This window comes from Phalacrocorax carbo, chromosome 17 (genome assembly GCF_963921805.1).
Source record: "Phalacrocorax carbo chromosome 17, bPhaCar2.1, whole genome shotgun sequence".
Classification (NCBI taxonomy): Eukaryota; Metazoa; Chordata; class Aves; order Suliformes; family Phalacrocoracidae; genus Phalacrocorax; species Phalacrocorax carbo.
In genome coordinates, this window is record NC_087529.1 from 4,667,460 (window position 1) to 4,685,282 (window position 17,823).

Sequence of the window (17,823 nt, forward strand, 5' to 3'; positions counted from 1 at the left end):
ACTCCACCAGACTCCGCAGCAGCATGCAGTTGGACGAACATAAGGAGGATCCGTGTAATTACGCTGAAGAGTGTACACAGTTCAACTGTAAACAACACATGATTTTCTCCAAGCAATTACAAAAAACACATAAAAGAAAGAAAAAGAAGAGGTAGCATAGAGTGTTTCAAAGAAAAGGGGATATTTAACCATTACATAAATCAGTGGTTTGTTTGGGAGGATTCAAAGTATACATGGCAACGAGTGGGAAAACAGACCAAAAAACCCAGTCGAAGAAAGCGGGTGTGCTTTCCACCAGTTACGTAGGCAGGACCACTACAGCTCGCATCCTGCTAGTGAGGGGTGGTGGGCTCGAGGCATCTGGATTGCCAAACGACGGAAGAGATGCTACGGGCTGGGAGCGTGTATGAAAGCAGCTGCGCTGCGAAATACGCCGCTACCAAGAATTTTCTCCATCTTGAAATTGCCTCAATGGGCATTAAATAACAGTATGACAAAGGCTATTCATCAAAACCCCTTAAAAAGTCACACTGCCATTGAACAAGAAGGCAACTAAAAGGTAGGAGAGAGTTTTCACAATGGAGGCAAATTAAGCAGAAAAGAAAATATCTGGACAGAGGTGTGTTGCGCGACATCTTTGGGAGAAAGGGTCAAAGGATGAGCTTTTGGTTTTTTAAACAAAAGGCTACTTGAAGTTGATGAAACTACTCGGGTCAGTCAGAAGTAAAGCTGACTCTGAAGTCATACAGAAGGACCTCCAAAAGGACACAGTATTACCCATGTCTAATTGCATGAAAAAGTATTCCTAGATTTATAGAAGAGAAAAGATGTGTGGACAAAACATATGCAAGAGCTGTATAAGTATTTTATTCCTCGGTTACATCATGTTAAAGACTGAATTAAGTAAAACAATGAGAAAGATCTCTCAGAAAAGGACTTAATAAAAGGGTTTCTGTGGTAAGCAAAAACCACCTTCTTAGTAAGATAGTGCAAAATTTCCCATTTCAAGATCAGAATAATTTGTCTGCTGCTTCCAAAATAATCTGAAAGGTTTTTAATACTTCCTATTCCTAACAGATATCAGAATAATTTGAAGATATTTTTATGCATCAAAAAGAGAAATCATCTTTAAATGTTTAAAGAAGTCACGTAATATGGATGAAGAGGCCTGCGCCTGACTTACTTTAAATGTTCAAATTACTTGGCACTGTCACATAAGCACAATTATGGTTTTGCTTTCCGTTGTCAGCATTTCGTGCTTATTCCAGAACCACTAACCAAAGGGTCTGGAGATCTTCCTAAGAGCTTTTCAAAGAAACAGTGTTCTTTTCTCAGCCTATATAAACTTCACTAAATAACTCCTATACATCATCTTTTCACAGCTTCCACTTTTAGGTAACTTGGTCTTATCCTAAACATTTTGCTCTAATAAAAGATACAGGACAATGATAAACTAACGTCATAAACCAGCTTTACAAAAGTAGAACCTTTTTTAAAATCTAGTCTGTTAAACAAAAATATTTAATCTAGAAATGTGTAGGTATCCACAGTATCTAAATCATTGCTAAAAACCAGTTATATAGCATATTTCACATGCAGCATCTTCTGCAGACTGTGAACTAGATTAATTCAGCACGTGCTTTTTTTAAAAAAAAAAAAAACCAACAAAACCCCCAAAACTAAAACCCAAATGATAAATGCACCATTGTTATCATCCCTGCAACATAAAACCCTTATTCAACAGCCAAGGAACACCCTGAATGCTAAGACGACCTTTAAATATCTTTCCTCTGGAAATACGATACAAGGCAAAAATTTCACAACATTAAAAATTGTGAAACACCTCAGACATACCAATTTGAGAACACAATAAAGCCCAAATCTATTATTTGTATGCTATACTAACTGTTTCCATACTTTAAAATGATTTTTTTTCAATCACTGCTTAAAATTATCTTCCTGGAAAAACAACCTTTGTGTTTAATCTAAAACGAGTTTTTCCAAATCTTCATTTTTCACCGTAGAAGCTAATGTTCAGATATAGCAAACCAGACCTTATTGTGGCTGTTATGCGAGTCCATTTTCTGTGACAGAAATACAAGGAAGAAGAACTTATTGGCATTATATCCAGTCAAGAAAGAGAAGCAACTGTGACCTTGTGGATCCTGAAAACCCTTCCCTGCCACCAAGCCTCGCTCATGCAGAGCTTTCAGACTCAAACTAAAATATGTTAGTCTGCTGCATTAGCCAATTAAAAAAAAAAAAAAAAAAAAAAAGAAGAAAAAAGTAAAAGTTAAACACAAAACCACCTTCATTACTCAAAAATTTGGAAATCCTTGGATAGTGAGAATGTGAAACTCAGGCTGTAGCGGTGCCACACCACCTCCTTTCTTGACATCCACCATCTGTCACTCCCTACCACCGTGGCCACAGAGTGGAAATGCTTGTGACACATGCACATGGGAACACACTTGCTTGTGCAAGGTAAGATAAGGTTGAAAAAATGTTTTTAATCTTTTCTAAATCAACATGAAAAAATAAATCCTTGTGGAACAGACAAGAAAGGAAGTACTTTTTTTTTTTTTAATTACCAACTTGTATTTAAATCTTCAGGCTGTACTGCAAGATTTGTCATGTCCTTCCCCTGCACTTTTGCAGTGGGCAGCTGGGGAAAACATACATCACTTTTTACAATTTTAACACTACAAAGGAAGGGGAAAAAAAATATCAAAGGAATTACAGCAGTTGACTTAACTACACCATCAACCAAAGCAGAGCCGCTTTGAAAATGCCCCATCCAAACCTGCCACAAAACAAAAGCCTGGTTCACATGCCAGCTTGGAGCTTGCAGAGCTCTAAAATCATACTATGATTTTCAGCACTGTATACAGCTTAAGGAAAACAGAATTATGCTGATATCGCACAAGGTGCTTTATAGCGGAATACTTTATTTTCTGTATTAGAGATCTTTACATGGATGTAACTGCCTCAGTACAACAGGGTTTATATAAATCTGGATAGATCAAATGGAACAGATTTTGTGCAGACAAGGATGAAGACCGGAGCTTTACAGTAATGAAGAAGTAGTCAAGGCCTTCGCCACACAGACATCACAAATTTTAGAAACCACTTCTTGCAAAGGCTGAAGTGGAACTATTTGAAAAGGTGCTGGAGAGAACGATGTCCGTAGGCTAACAAATGGCACGTTAAATCAACACTGACACTGTACAACTGGTTTCTTTTGACCAGTTTATGGTTTCTTACCACTGAAAAGAGCAGAGTTGGAAATTTTTCTTGGAAGTCAAAACAGTGGTACAAATTGCCTAATAACGCATGCAAGTGCTGTCAAAAAGCTCGAAGGAAGCAGCTCATTCAGCTTCCCGACACACAGGGCAGACAAAGCCCACAGGAATCCCGAGGCTGCAATTTTTTTCATCCCAAACAGGCTTCATTCTCCAAGGTAGTGGCCTCTAACCACTCTACTATTAAAAAGTAAAAGACCTTACAAAGTCTCTCACTGGAAAAGGTTCATAAATCTTAGCATTACTTTTATAATTGCATAGCCACTGAGGTTCACAAGGATGCTCAAGTACCGTCCTCGCAGAGCTCCCCACCACTCCAAACAGAACCACTATTTAAAGAACAACAACCACCAGGAAACAAGCGCTAAGGGTCTCCTACCAAGATGGCCTTGCAAATCCGCACTCGGCCGATTGCTGATGCACAAACAGTATCTTATCAAGGGGGCTGCGACGCGATTTTCAAAAGAGCTGCCCAGCCAAGAGAGTCCGTAGCCGGACGCGCTGAGCCACTGCTGCAGCTCTCTCAGGGCAGCCCTATTAAAGTTAAGCAGAACACTGTAGTTGATCGAAAATGAATCAAGGCCTCTTTATCTTACTGTAGAAGAGAAACAGACTAAATACCTAGGGGATCATTATATTTACTATCAGAAAATAGCGTTTTCTTTGAGGGCAAGAGATAGGCGAAGCTTTTTTCTCCTATGCCGTATTTCTCTCCATTCGTTGTATTTTCCATACTGCTGAACAGAAGCCACCAGTAATTACGACTTCAATTATTTTAATCTTTAAAGGCAAATTACACCACTTATCCCAGTGGAGACATGTTTTTAAATAAAACATGAAAGTAACACAAATAAAAATGGACCCAAATCTAATCAAGCAGGTCCTAACTCTTAATAAAATTAAGAAAGAATAATCCCATCATCATAAAAACAAATAGGTTTGGCAATATTTATAAATATGAATATTATATAGAGATCTTTGCATGTATACTTATCAAGATCTCAACTGATTTCAACAGCTGAAGTTAGTGCAGTGTCCGCTCCAGTTTGCATGCACAAAAACCTGCCCCCCCCCGACCCCCCCAATTAGCCTCCCCCAACTTATAGCTGGGGTCAAACATCAGTGGAAAAGGGCTAAAAGTGATAAATCTGTGGCATTAACTACTGCACTCCTTTTAATAGAATCCAGCACAAACTCAAAACAGCCTTGTGCTCAGCCTGAACCATTTATCTGAGACAAAAATGTCTTCTTGACAAAAAACAGATCTCCTTTAATAAAAGTAAGGCAGACAGTATTATGCTCTGAGGGAATCCTGTTGCTCTTTTTATATTTATATATAAAAAGAATTCTTCTGTAATACACGTAGATATAAAGAGTGAAGAAAATTGATGCCAAATATATGAGCATTAGAACATCAAATTAGCCTTTGTGAAAGCTGTTCTTATAAATAAAAGCATTGGTGTTAATGACCAGTGGAATTACGTATGTAGTTAAAGTTTTATTATGGAATACGCTTTATTCTTTTAGCTTCTTTTTGCTTTAGACCAAAGTTTCACAACGATTCTTGCTCCTGATAAGCATCTTTATTTGGTTCAATTGTTATCAACTCCTTACCAAATGAAAATGAACTTTTGAAACTGCAGTAGTCTGCAGGTTTTTTTCTGAAAATTCCTCTTTAATGCAATAAAAAGTTAATAGGGAACAGAAAAAAGCATCAATGACATTTTAAAACATAAAAAGATCAACATGTTATCTTATTTTTATAAGTTATTTTTAAAATATTTCCTAAAATATTTTCATGTGTTTTGGATGATCTGTGAAAGCAACACAATGATATCTCATCCATCACATCGCTCTATCAAATGCATTAAGAATCAAGTTTTGCATTTTTAAATGACCACATATTTCTCTGTCAACTAAATGTTAGATGTTTAACAGATTTACATTCAGTCGCAAAACTGGCGACTTTTGAGAAAGGTCATTATTGCAGACTACACGTGGGTGGCCTAGCTGATGAATTAATTAAGAATACAGAAACAAAGGTCGAAAGAAAATAATTTTTCTTTAAAACTCAAGCCACTAAAGTCTTACACATTTAATTCCAATTACTGAAAAAGAGGACATCTGTGCAGCTTTCATTTTATCCATTTCAACTAATTAACGGATTCAAATAAATAGTCATTACATCTAACTGAAAAGTTTGCTAACACTTCATTAGAAGGAAGTTTAAACAAGCACACAACCTTGTTAACATATTTTGGTTTACCACAAAGTTACTTGGGCATCTCGATAATTATTTTTACTCCCTTTACAAATATATCATGACAGCCAACTTCAATAATTCTACATTCCTTTGCATTTATTTAATTACTTCATAATTCAAATTTGCTTAAACTACCACCAATTTTGAAAGTAGGAGCTATCGTATAAGCAACTGCTGGGTATGAGATTTCACTACAATATCTACATTCATAAGGTTTATTAAAAATATTTTCCCTACAGATTTAATCCTGCAAGATTACATTAGGAGATTTCTTCGGTCTTTAACTGTATATTTTTCAGCAGTAAGCTAGCATTTCAACCTCTGCCATGGTAGTACAGTGCACTTCATGAAATGCATTGAGTTCTGTCTCGCATTCATTATATTGGATATCTTTGAAATGGCAGATATAATTAAAAAAAATCAGTGAAACCTTAAAGGTGTGGTCTTAAAGCTCCAGTTAGTCTGTCTGCCTTATGTCCAAAACGTGTTCCTTAATCGTCCTACTGGCAGATAAATCTGTATGTTCATACACACGCACAGAGCAGCTCACTCCATCTTTAAAAACTGTGTTGCTATGCTCAAAGTAAATGGGCAAGCACAGGCATCATTACTTTGCAAGTCTTTATCTGTATTTTAAAAACTAAACAAAACAACCAAAACCACCAAAACCCTGCTCCCTCACTAACAGAAGTGCTTACTTCTCCTTCAAAAGGACACACTTGCCTTAGATTTACTGCCTTTTTCTTCCATTTTCTTTCTCTTTTAAAACAGATTTCTTGCCTTCTTTACTATACGTTATCTTAAAGATGTATTTTATGCAAGGCTTTCGAACTGTTAATTCAGTCCAGAAAATGCTTGGTAGGCATTACTAATTTTTGCGGTTTCCCAGTCAGTTTAGCTTGTGAGGAGCAGAGCCACCCAGCAGCACCCCATCCAGCAGGAACGAAATACTCCAACGGAGGCATCTTCACCATAGGAGGAAGCCATGTTTCTCTGAACCCACCCAAACCTCTTACTTCCCATCTGGAATCTGAAAACTGCGATGATAAACTAACAACTTTGGAAAAATCACTGCCACACAGCATCAGAAAAAACGAGACTGAACTATGCAAGGCATTTGCTCTACCACTGTACAGCAAATATTTTCTCTAGAGCACAGGTGAGGCTGCACTCTGCATTAGTCAGCCTGCTCTCTCACTCTCTATTTCAACCAAAGCATCGGTAATAATGTACTTTTGGGTGACTATCACCAGCAAACCAGTTTGCCACAGAAGAGTAAAATCATTTCAGAAATTAATACAACGAAGAACCACCAACATAGCTCAGTCATCCAGATCTCAAATCAGCACGATGCTTAACCATGAGCTCCTGCTGAAGTATATGAGCAACCACGTTTAGTTCAGTCACATTACTCGCACTGTTTAAAGGTCAGGCTTGCTAAAACGCTTTCCTGAACTGATGCTTCAATCAATTACGCTATAAAAACTAGCCAGGACTACCCAGCTAGTACAAAGACGTGCTATCTGAACTAGCATGTCACTTCTTGCAGGTTTGCCTGCCTCTGCCAGCTCACAAGCACAGGATCCCTGCCAGGCTCCCGGGGACAAGTCAACTCACACAACTGCCAAAGTCAGGATCTACCACATTCAAATCAGGCTGCGTGCACAAAAACTTCGGTTTCCACCTGGCAATGGAAATGCAGCTGGGGTGACGGACAAGAACGCAGCGGGGACTGTGAGCACACACGACACCCCTTACATTAGGAGGTTCTTTACCGGGGCAGCGTTGAATGGCAGTCTTTATTTAGACCACGTACAAAGTGCATTTATTTTTAATCAACTTTCTTTTTGCTAGATGTGCCTTTCAGTAAGAAAAGATCGCTAAAAAGTCTTCTGTACCGTGAAAATCTAACAATGCAAAAGAAAGTTTCTTTTATTTTTCCTGGAAAAGCATATAATGCTAATTCTGAAAGTAAGTCTCAGCGCTGGAAAGAAATGATTAATGTAATAGCATTTTAAAACGTGAGATCACAAAAATATGAACGCATGACACACAAACAATTAGGATATCTAACTTAGAGCCTCCTTCCCTAGAGATTCAAGACAAAAATTATTTTACTAGAACTGATGGCTTATTTATGTTACAGCAGCAGTATTTGGACAAGGCAAGCGTTATCGTTTTTACAACTACTTTTCCATAGCGCCCTTTAGGCTTGAGAGCTCCCTACTATTGTTAAGGTCAGAGGACAAGTTCATAAAACCTCTAAATCATACATAACAAGACTTAAAAACCTAAGATGTATCATTTTTTTTCCCTAGGCCTATACAGAAGAATCAAAGCACAGACAATGAGCATCAGAAATAATGACCACATTAAACAAGGCTTCATGAGAAATTTATGAAGCAAAATTTTTCTTCCCCCCCCCCCCCCCCCCCCTTTTTTTTCTGGCAGTATACAAAGACCCAAAAGACCTTATTTTCCGGGAAACAAAAACAAACCCCAACAGTCAACAGACTTATTTTAAAACCTGACTCTGTAAGATCTTAAGTAATATACATTCTTTTTTCAATTCTCCTCTTTTTTTTTTTCTTTCCCTTTTATGCCTCTAATGTTATATGAACCCTTTCCATGTAACATCAGTTGGCTAAGTACTTCTGAAATAACTCCCAGAAACAACCACGGCTCAAACTGCACACTGTTTTCTTGTTTGATTTGTTTGTTTTCAAGTAAATCATATGATTTTCCTATCAGGTAAGAAAAGAAAGCAACTCGACTACTTATTTGCCATAAACACCTTACTAACTTACCTGCAGTAAGCGTCGTAAAGATCAGGGAAAACAAGAAAACATAAATCGTTCTTTTCCTTTTTTTTTTAACTCAATAAATGTGAACATTAGCGAAAGAAATCTACAAAATAGTTACAGAAGAGTGAAGGCTGTCGGAGTCCTGCATAAACAGTGATTCCAGGACCAGACACTTAAAAATTAAATGATTGGTAGAAGCAAACAAAGAAAGACACGGATGTCCTCCCCTGTCCCAAAGACGGGACAACACACCATTTTAAAGTTTGCATAATAACGCTACAGCTTTTTCAACAAATTATTTTTGCCTGATGCACTGGGTTGTACATTATTAGCAAAAGAGTACATATGCCTCACAAAACAGCGTCACGCTTGATTACATTTTAGTTTTTAAATTTATGTAAAATTCTAAGCTTTTACACCGCACTCATCATCTTTCTTAAATTAGAATTCAACAGTTTACCGTATTTCCGGATAATCACATTTTCCAGCCACATTATATATTAATAAATATAATCAGACTACATATACATTTCAACTGATCAGCATAAATCAATGTCAATTATGAACAAGTGTTAGCGAGACAAAATGTGACACTTCACACTTGATGTTGTCAAAGTGTCACATAAATATGTTCTAAGGACAATATATATTTTGGCTGTATTTCAGTCCCGAATACGACTTTATTACAGCTCTGTGTGTCTGTAAAAGTTTTTGACCTAGTAAAACTCTCATCTATTTTTCATTTTCAAAAGTATAAAATACATTTTTCCTGAGATTTTCATCAAAATTAATGCACATTCTGGTTTTGTGCGAACTGCATTACCTGTCCTTCTGCAACTGTCTCTGTATCAATGATAGTGATGATTCCAGGCACCAGAGGACTTCGACGAATGTTGGCATGAGCTAAAATTTCTTCTTCAGTTGCTCCTGAAGGCAGCGTCCCTGTCAGCTGCGTAACTACTTTCCCAACCATTGTAAGTCCAGTCTTTATCGTCTATAAAAAGAAAGAGAACATATAAATAACCTTTAGGGCTGTTTAGTGGCTCTATCTTGAATTTCTTCTCAACACAATTAATAAAACTACATTGCCCACACCAGAAGCACGCAAAACAAATGTTTCAGGGAGTGATATATAAGCTGCAAAAGGCTGTACATAAATACCTTGGAAAAAAAATTAGCACCCTACCGATTTGAAGTAGTCACCTTTATTTTGGCATTAAATACTTCCACAACATTCTTGAAAAAAAGAAATATTGTAATGTTGCCTAAATGTTACAGCTTTTTCTTTCTTTAATTTTGTTATTTACTTATTCCAAGAGGTACAGGGCACGGACAGTTAGAAGAATTAAATGACGAAGCCAAGATGGGTGTGTGTGGAGGGCAGCGTTACATAGAGATATACTTATAGCCCCTAATGGTTCATGCTGAAATAGTTACGTCTTCTGCACAAGTGCAAGAGACAAGGAATTTGGCCTTTGATAGATATGACAGACACATTCATTTGTTTCTCAGCAATTATGCCTTTTGCAGCATTAAAACTGAATATGGGACTCAAAGCCAGCAGACTTAAAAATGCCGTTCCCAAGGTAGCAGAAAGAATAACCCTGTAGAGAGTACACACATCCCATTAAAAATAATAATGGGACTTTCCATAGCCTGCATGTTTTCCAGACGTGGGTTTAAAAACATATTAATTGCACCAGCTTTTATTATCAAAAGATGCTGAAGATTGTATTTATGTTATTTTGTTTGGAGAAAGGGGGAGAGTACACGCAGTAAGAGAGATACAGGTTTAAAAAAAAATCACAATCAAGCTATGACTTTAAATACTTTCTCCTTGAATCAAGGACTGTGCCTTATTTGCTTATAAAGAATTGAGCAGATTTATTATGCGTTATAAATAAGAAATAGCAAAAGAGATCAGAATGGAATGACACTATAACAAGCCAATTCTTAACTAAAAAGACAAGCTAAGCTGCCTGCTAAATTGAAAAGGAAAAAAAACTGTATGGATCACAGGCTGAAACCGAGAAGCAGCCGCAAATCAATTGCAACTGCTTTGTTTAGTGCTAAAATCTCAAACTGCAGTGATTAGAAAACACATTAGTGTTCATCAATTAGCAGCCAAACGTTTGTTTTAATAATTCATAGGAAATGACTTACACAAAGTCTGTTAGTGTGTTGTCAGGAAAACCTCTGAAGGGCCAACAGAATTAGGCGCCACACTGTATTGATGGCAATATCCAGCCAGGAAGCCTGATTAACCTCTGAGATGCCTCAGCTGATGTACTTACCCCATTAATGCTAATGGAGATACTACCACTTAAAATCGAGCCATGCCTTTATCATAGGAATGTCTTTGGGGTTTAAAGTCTATAGTAATATCCTGCCTTTTGTTTCTTATTTCTTTTTATACTCAGATAAAACACATGAGAATAAAACAGATTTTAACAGCGGCAAATTCGGAAGACTGAAAAACATAACATAAAGCAGATAATGGTATCTGAGGAACAGACCTAAAATAGACCCAATGCCATCACAAGAATGCATTTCAACAGACACTTTCCTTACAAAAACTGACAAGGCAGTTTTCTGGCCAATAGTTAAAATCGTATAAAATGCACTGGTGGTTTATACAGCAGGAGAGAGAACTCGGTATAGAAGTACTATACGGCTAAATACCGATGCAAGTTAAAAGGCTGAGAATTGTAACTGACCTATTTTAGAAAATATCTTTGATATTATAACTAGAGAAATCAGATGACAAAGTGCCAAGTATAAATTTGTAGATCTCTAGAAAAAAATTAACACGCTTATCTAGCAAAATGAATTACCGTTACGTGTTAGAGGAGACAGTGACTGCAGGACAACTGAGAAGTAATAGGTGTACAAAGATGTGGCCGAGGCCATTAGCTCAGAACTATCAGTGCAAAACCATTACGGCACTTACTTCTTTGTGCTATGTGTATATTTGCAAAAACTTCTCTGGTAATCTTTAACCTTTCCCATGCCATATCAGCTGTCCCCTCTATCCATTAGAGCTAATGACCTTGCTCTCACATAAGCTGTTAGTACTCATTAAGAAGTTATCAGGTAACAAGAGAAAACAGATGCAGCCTTTGCTAAATCACTTTACCACTATAGGATTAAAAGATACGGAGAAAGAATCAACTAAAGAAGTTATGAGGTGAGAAGAACTTGGTTTATAATTTGATGCCAGACATTCGACAGACCAAATACATTTTAAATGAAATAGGTTAAAGTTTGCACTGTCCCTGTTCTTTTGTCATCGGTGGGAACTTGCCAGTGCGCACTCTGTGAAATTTTCTTATAACTAAAATACTTGATCCAGTTCCTTTTGTAAGCAAGGATGCACGTTGTGCAAACACACAGATTATTTGTATGCTCACATGTCCCCTATCTGCTTAAAAATAGGACTGTTCACATTCATTCAAATATAGAGAAACACATATATTTAATTAAAATAAATGTATGCACTCATACCTCATTTAATTGAAAAATAAGTACAATTTTAATTAGATGAAAAAATTAAAATGCATCATTCAGTGCCTGTTAGGCTGTTTTGTTCCAACAGAGGTTTTAGTGACAAAACAATATATTGTTCCTGTTTCTCATAATAAATAAATTTTACATGATTTATTTGTTTACAAATGAAAAATCTATAGAAAGCAGAAAGAGACAGCAAGAAGATATGCCTTGGTAATCAACAATACGAAAGCCTCACGGCTAGTTTGAACAAAATGAACATACAATCAATTATAGAGTCAAGTTCAAACGAAATGTTTGTTGAAATGCTCATGTTTCGCAAACATGTTTCCCTTTCCTGCTCTTGCCCATATTCTGAAAAGAGGTAGGACAGGAAAGAAAACCTGTTAGGAAATCCTTCCGGAACAGCACGGCAGTTTGCCCGCCGGGAGTACATCACATGGAGCAGGTCTGCATGAGCACCGCTTGGATAAGGTGAGTTGAGACATGACTCACCCAGGGACACGCTGGGACCAAACCTCTCTTCAACAAGACGTACAAAAAAAGCAAGTGTGGAGACATAAGAATGTCTTTTCCTACGTCCCCTTCCTTGCGGCATCCAAAACGGATAAATATGGATAATTACGACAAGCAACTTCACATTTGGATGCTTATTTAAAGCCAAGCACCTGAATGTTGTCCCATCACTAATACTGTCAAGTATTAATGGGGTTTATTCTGAAACATGTTCTATGTCCATACTACTGTATTTGTTCAACTGGAGAGAAAAAAGATTCTTTTTCCCATAAGGAACAACATTTTCATTTTTCCAAACACAGCAATTTTTATCTTTGCTAAAAATTGACTTAAATCAAAATCTTGACACGCTTCTTATTTCCAGAAATTTTCTGTTTGGCCAAATTACAGAAATTTTCAAAGCTCTTTAGAACATGAAGAGACAGAAAGCCACCAAACAAACGTGGGGAAATGAACATAAGAGACTGAGCTTAAAAAAACCACGTGTTTTTCCCAGCAAGAGCAGAAAGCAGTGCTCTTGCAAGATGCATCTAAGGAGAAACAGGAGAAAGTTCAAGGCTCAAAATAAAATCCTTCTAGGAATCAGAAGTCGAATGGGAAGATAATGTAATGGAATTCTTCATAATGTTACCAGAACAACAAGGATTTTGGCACCAGTAAACACCACACCCGAACACAACCATGATTTTGACCTCAGTATTCTTGGTTAACGGGGCAGCTTCTAACTCCTAAGCTCTTTGATGAAGGAGGAAATTTATTTGCTGCTGATCAAGTATAGTACACAGTAGTACATCACACTGAGGACAAACCCATCCTGCACTACCAGGACATTCAAAAACGTTTCTCAAAGGGAATACCATTACAAATAATGTTCTGTACCACCATTAAGAACTTCTCCAGAGGATCTGAAATGTAATTCTCAAAAAGTGACCCTGTTGAAATGACTCTTTGCTCTCAGCTTTATCTTTCTCCTTTACATGAAGGTTCTTTCACTTCCTTCAATAAGAAACTGGCACCCAAACAGAGAAAAGGCTGTAACCCAAGATAATCTGGCAGGAGAACAACTTTTGTGGAACCACTTCTGAACCAAAAAGCAGCAGTGCAGGGAACAAGAAAGGACATCCACTTTCAAAAAAGCTAATACATCTGCTGATCAAAGCAAATGAATTACAACCCATTGCAGGCTGATAAGATATAACAGCAGTAGAGGTTTATAAACGAAGACCTACTTGCAGGGAGTCAAGTTAATGGTGAGGTAATGAGATGGACAAAGTGCAACACATATTAGGCATATACGTTTGCCAACAAGAAACTCAACATTTCAGTTGTAAGAGATGAAAACTTGCTAGAGAGTAAGCCAAGATTCAGTGAAATCGGTAATAAATTAAACATTTCAGATTTAGTGTTGCTCACTCAGACATGAATAACAAATTAATAGAGTAAGGCTGAGATATACTCAAAAGCCAAATCCTGCGAATATTTAAAAGTATATTAGTATTAATCTTGTCTATTACAGTAACATCCAACAGCCAGTCGAGAGCAAAAGCAATGTGCTCCACAAAATACAAAGTTGTACAGAGACTGTGCTCTTGTGATTATCTGATTTCCTAACTTTCACTCTTGCTCTCTGTACAGAGGCTACCAATCTTTTTCTTCCCTATGATTAGAAACACATTTTATCTTCAGGAACTATTCACATGATGCAACATCTCTACTTCAGTATCTGTACACGTGCAGCATAATGTAGGAACTCCTGGATTATTATCCTTGGCTAGTACTCCTCAGAGGTAAGGTCATCATCTTGGTCCTTACTGGCTTTGAAACCTAGTTATCCACTGTCTTTGGGGGTAAGGGCTATAACAGATGTCCTCCCTTTACAGATTTTTATAGTCTGTCCAAAAAAATTAGACAGAATAGCGCTTAGTCTTTCAATGCCTACTGGAATGCTTTGACGGTCATTATATGGTTTAAGAAAGCTTTGGCCTGTTCTTCTTCAGTCATGACTAGGCTTGGCTTTGGCAGTACAGTGATCAGCCTGTAAGATTTTACCACATCTGATCATAACTGTGGCTGATCATGCTAAGCCAGTTGGTTTTTCAAACTTATCTGTGCTATAAAAAACATGTTAATGATGCTGAGATTGAAGAAGTATGGGGAGATTTTCCCCCATTTTTGTGTTGCCTTTTTTTTTTTTTTTTTGCTGATGGTGAAAGTATGCAGAGATACAGCAAATTTCAGAATTTCAGGTGCCTTCAGAAGAGCAGCAATTCAAGTTCTCCTCAACAATGTAAAAAACTGTGATTTTTCTCCTCCTCCAGCCACAGTGAGATCGTGTCCAAAGCTATGCTGATGGAATATGTGTTTTTATGTTTTGTTTTTACATGAGATGGCATGCCCTGTGTCTCTCTTTGTGGGTTCTTGTAACTGTTGTTTTCTTCAGTGACGCTGAGCTTTCTGTTCTGTGCTGTCATTTAATTCCTATTATTAGATTTGTTTTGTTGTGCATATCAGAAATGAAAAGGCTAGTGGTTACAATGAAAGCTTGTAATCAGCACGAAGTTTGCCAGACAATGCCAAAACTCACTTTGCGTGTGTGTGTGAGAAAAAGAAATTACTTGGCAAAATGTTGCAGGCAAGTCTTCAAGGAAAGGAGCGGCGTGGGGGGGAATAGTAAAACAATAGTTCTGCATACTCTTTTAGCTTGTTTAAGATTTTTCCAAGCCATAGTCTTCTTTTGGTACTATGAAAACCCAGACATTTCTCTGAAAACAGAGAGGTATTATAATGGCATCTGAACTAAGAAAACTAGGCAATGGAACCTCTACGTAAACAGTCATTAATAAACTCTAACCTTCTCTTCATTAATAAAACTCTAACCTGCTCTTCCTAGAAAGGCTGGACTAGATGATCCCTGAGGTCCCTTCCAACCTGTGATTCTGTGATTCAGAGAAAGCTGCCAGGTAATTACTTAGTTCCGGCACTGCGGTGTCATCCTTCAGAGAGATTAAAACATATAATGCTTGTGTGATTGAGTCCAAAAAGCACCAAGCACTAGTAAAGTCAGTCTGCATGTTGCTAAAAGGCTAGTAATTCACAGTGTTGATTTCTAGTCATGCAAACTTGCAGTATTATGAATAGCCTTTATACAAACCCATTTTAATATGATCTTCCTATAACAGAGATCACTAATACAAATAGCTGTTCATAAAATTTTTTTTAAAAAAATCCGTTCAGAAGGACAGGAATACTTTGCGAAAAACAAAGAGATTTGCAGGATCGGGCCCATATGCACGGTGCTAACGCTAGCGTGTTTCTTACTGTGTTTTCCTCTTTTGTGAATGGGGGGGCAGGGAGGGCGATGACACACAGTACAATTCAGCAGGGAAACCTAATAATTATCTTACATGATAACCTCTCCCAGCAGCAGATGATGTACTCACTTTGGCAGCACTAATGACTGTGGCAGTGTAAGACTGAATGTTGTCTCCACAGGCTCCACCACGGGATTGATGGCATCGGATCAGCTACAAGAAGACAGACAGCAACCAAGTAACTACTATTAAACTACACAAACCCATAACCCATTACCATAGCTCTTATTTATCATGTACAGTGGTGTGTTTTTTCCTACAAATAGCAAAAAGCCCTGCTGAGACACTTAACCCCTTTTTATAATCTTCTGGGTGCCACCCAGACTGTCGCGTACTTAACTCCAGTTTTCAATTACAAGATGAGTAGTCACTAAGAATTCATAAACTTTGAAATGGTGGGATTTTTGGTCTGGCAGCAATACCACAAATAAATTTAAATAAATATAATCAAAAGCTTTAGCCCTGTATATGTAACATTAAATATCAGACATTCTAAGAATCTCAGTGTGGCTTTCTCCTCCTTTTCATGACTAGCAAGCAAAGAAATGACAAAGGAAAAGAGCTACTTTAAACTTTACGTTTAATAGATTACAGGAATGTACATGGCGTTTACTCTGTATTGCCTTCCTTCAAAATTAATAAATCAAAACAAGCCTCTTCTACCTGCCATCAACCTACAAAAGCAGTTTTTTGCCTTTGAACACTTACAATAGAAACTGTGTTTCTGACTAAATAAAATGGCAAAAAAACTACAGATATTTGCTGCTTGTACACAGAACAAGTCAGTTGAACTGTTTTAGCTAAAAGAAAATTAAAAATCACTGTAAGATGTATTTGTTTCTGCAGGCTTTCCTTTCCTGCTTATATTTAAGTACCTAAATAAAAATAGTTAAACTAGGGGGAAAGGGGAAGTCCACAGTGAATATACCTGGGAGCACACAACCCGTTTAAATTCCTTTTGTGATATAATTCTTTAGCTGATCAGTAGCTTATATATTTGGCAGCAGTACTTTTTAAATCCCATGCTGACTGGTTAAGTTTTACAAAACCACATAGGCGTGGCATTAAAGGAAAGGCAGGCCTGAATTTGGAGAGGAATCAGTTGCACTCGAAAAGGTGCAACAACAGATATATTTCTAAAGTCTGCCCCTCTGATGACAATTTCTGGTTCAGCTCTAGAAACAGTTACGCAAGTCACAGGTGGAAGGGAGAAAAAACATCTGCTTTGAAATAAAAATAAGGCATCAGAAGCTGAATTTAAAGTTTTCAAACACTTCAAGATTTAAGTACACAATCCCCTCTCTGAGCTAGGGCTGGGTTAAAAGGGGTTTTTTTTTTTGCTTGGGATCTATTTTCTTCTTTTCCCTCTAGAAATATGAAAAATTATTTTAACACTTTCACTTTTTTTTCCTGGAGCCTAACATTTTCAGCAAAGGTGTTAAAAAGTGGGCATTTTAATGCTACTTCCTAATCTACAAAGTGCATTGCTGTGCTGTTTCAGACAAGCCCACTTGCTTTGTCCAGACTCAGTTTCCCCAAACAGAGCTTAGGAATCCTCATCACTTGCCCACCTCTCAGAAATGCCTATAATTAAGTGCTTTAAGCTTTTAAAATACAAAACGGGTTGATTATTGAGTGCCCTCACTGAAAACACATGTTGATGACCGTCTTCTCTGCCTACAGTGCTCCCAAATTCATGAGCTTAAATCAAATGTGCAGAGTAAAAATATGACATCTGTGAAAACCAAAGCACAACCAGTGTGGGTCAAAGATTAGGTTTGTCATCATTATGCAAGTCCTCTTTACAGTTCTCTTTACAGATCATCTTTTTCACCTACCTTTTTTCTGAGAATCCTTCTTTTGTTCCCCCCCCCCCAAAAAAAAAAAAAAGCTAGAATGAAACCTAGAATCAGAGTATTTTTTTAAATTAAACCTTTCCTTACCTTATTTTCTGCATAAGCAAGCCAACGGCTTCCAAGAGCAATAGGATTCATGTTGGGCCCTGGACAAGGATAGCAGCCTGAAAAGTTTTAAAAGGCAACATTAAGAAATATCTTAAT

The 17,823-nt window shown here is 37.3% G+C and overlaps 1 protein-coding gene and 1 long non-coding RNA gene across 7 annotated transcripts in view; one reads left to right on the forward strand and one right to left on the reverse strand.

Moving 5' to 3' along the window:
- The window catches only part of BCAS3 (BCAS3 microtubule associated cell migration factor), a 370,477-nt gene that overhangs the window by 283,407 nt on the left and 69,247 nt on the right, over positions 1–17,823 (reverse strand). For all 6 annotated transcript variants that reach the window (XM_064467926.1, XM_064467925.1, XM_064467929.1 and 3 more), the window contains 3 exons: positions 17,707–17,783; positions 15,833–15,916; positions 9,193–9,363 (listed from right to left, as the gene is read on the reverse strand). In XM_064467926.1, coding sequence (XP_064323996.1) covers positions 9,193–9,363; positions 15,833–15,916; positions 17,707–17,783 — 332 coding nt within the window. The remainder of the gene's footprint in view (positions 1–9,192; positions 9,364–15,832; positions 15,917–17,706; positions 17,784–17,823) is intronic.
- LOC135316105 (uncharacterized) lies at positions 12,223–15,604 on the forward strand. Its single transcript, XR_010375555.1, has 3 exons — positions 12,223–12,350; positions 14,028–14,184; positions 15,287–15,604. It is a non-coding gene; the product is annotated as an uncharacterized LOC135316105 (long non-coding RNA).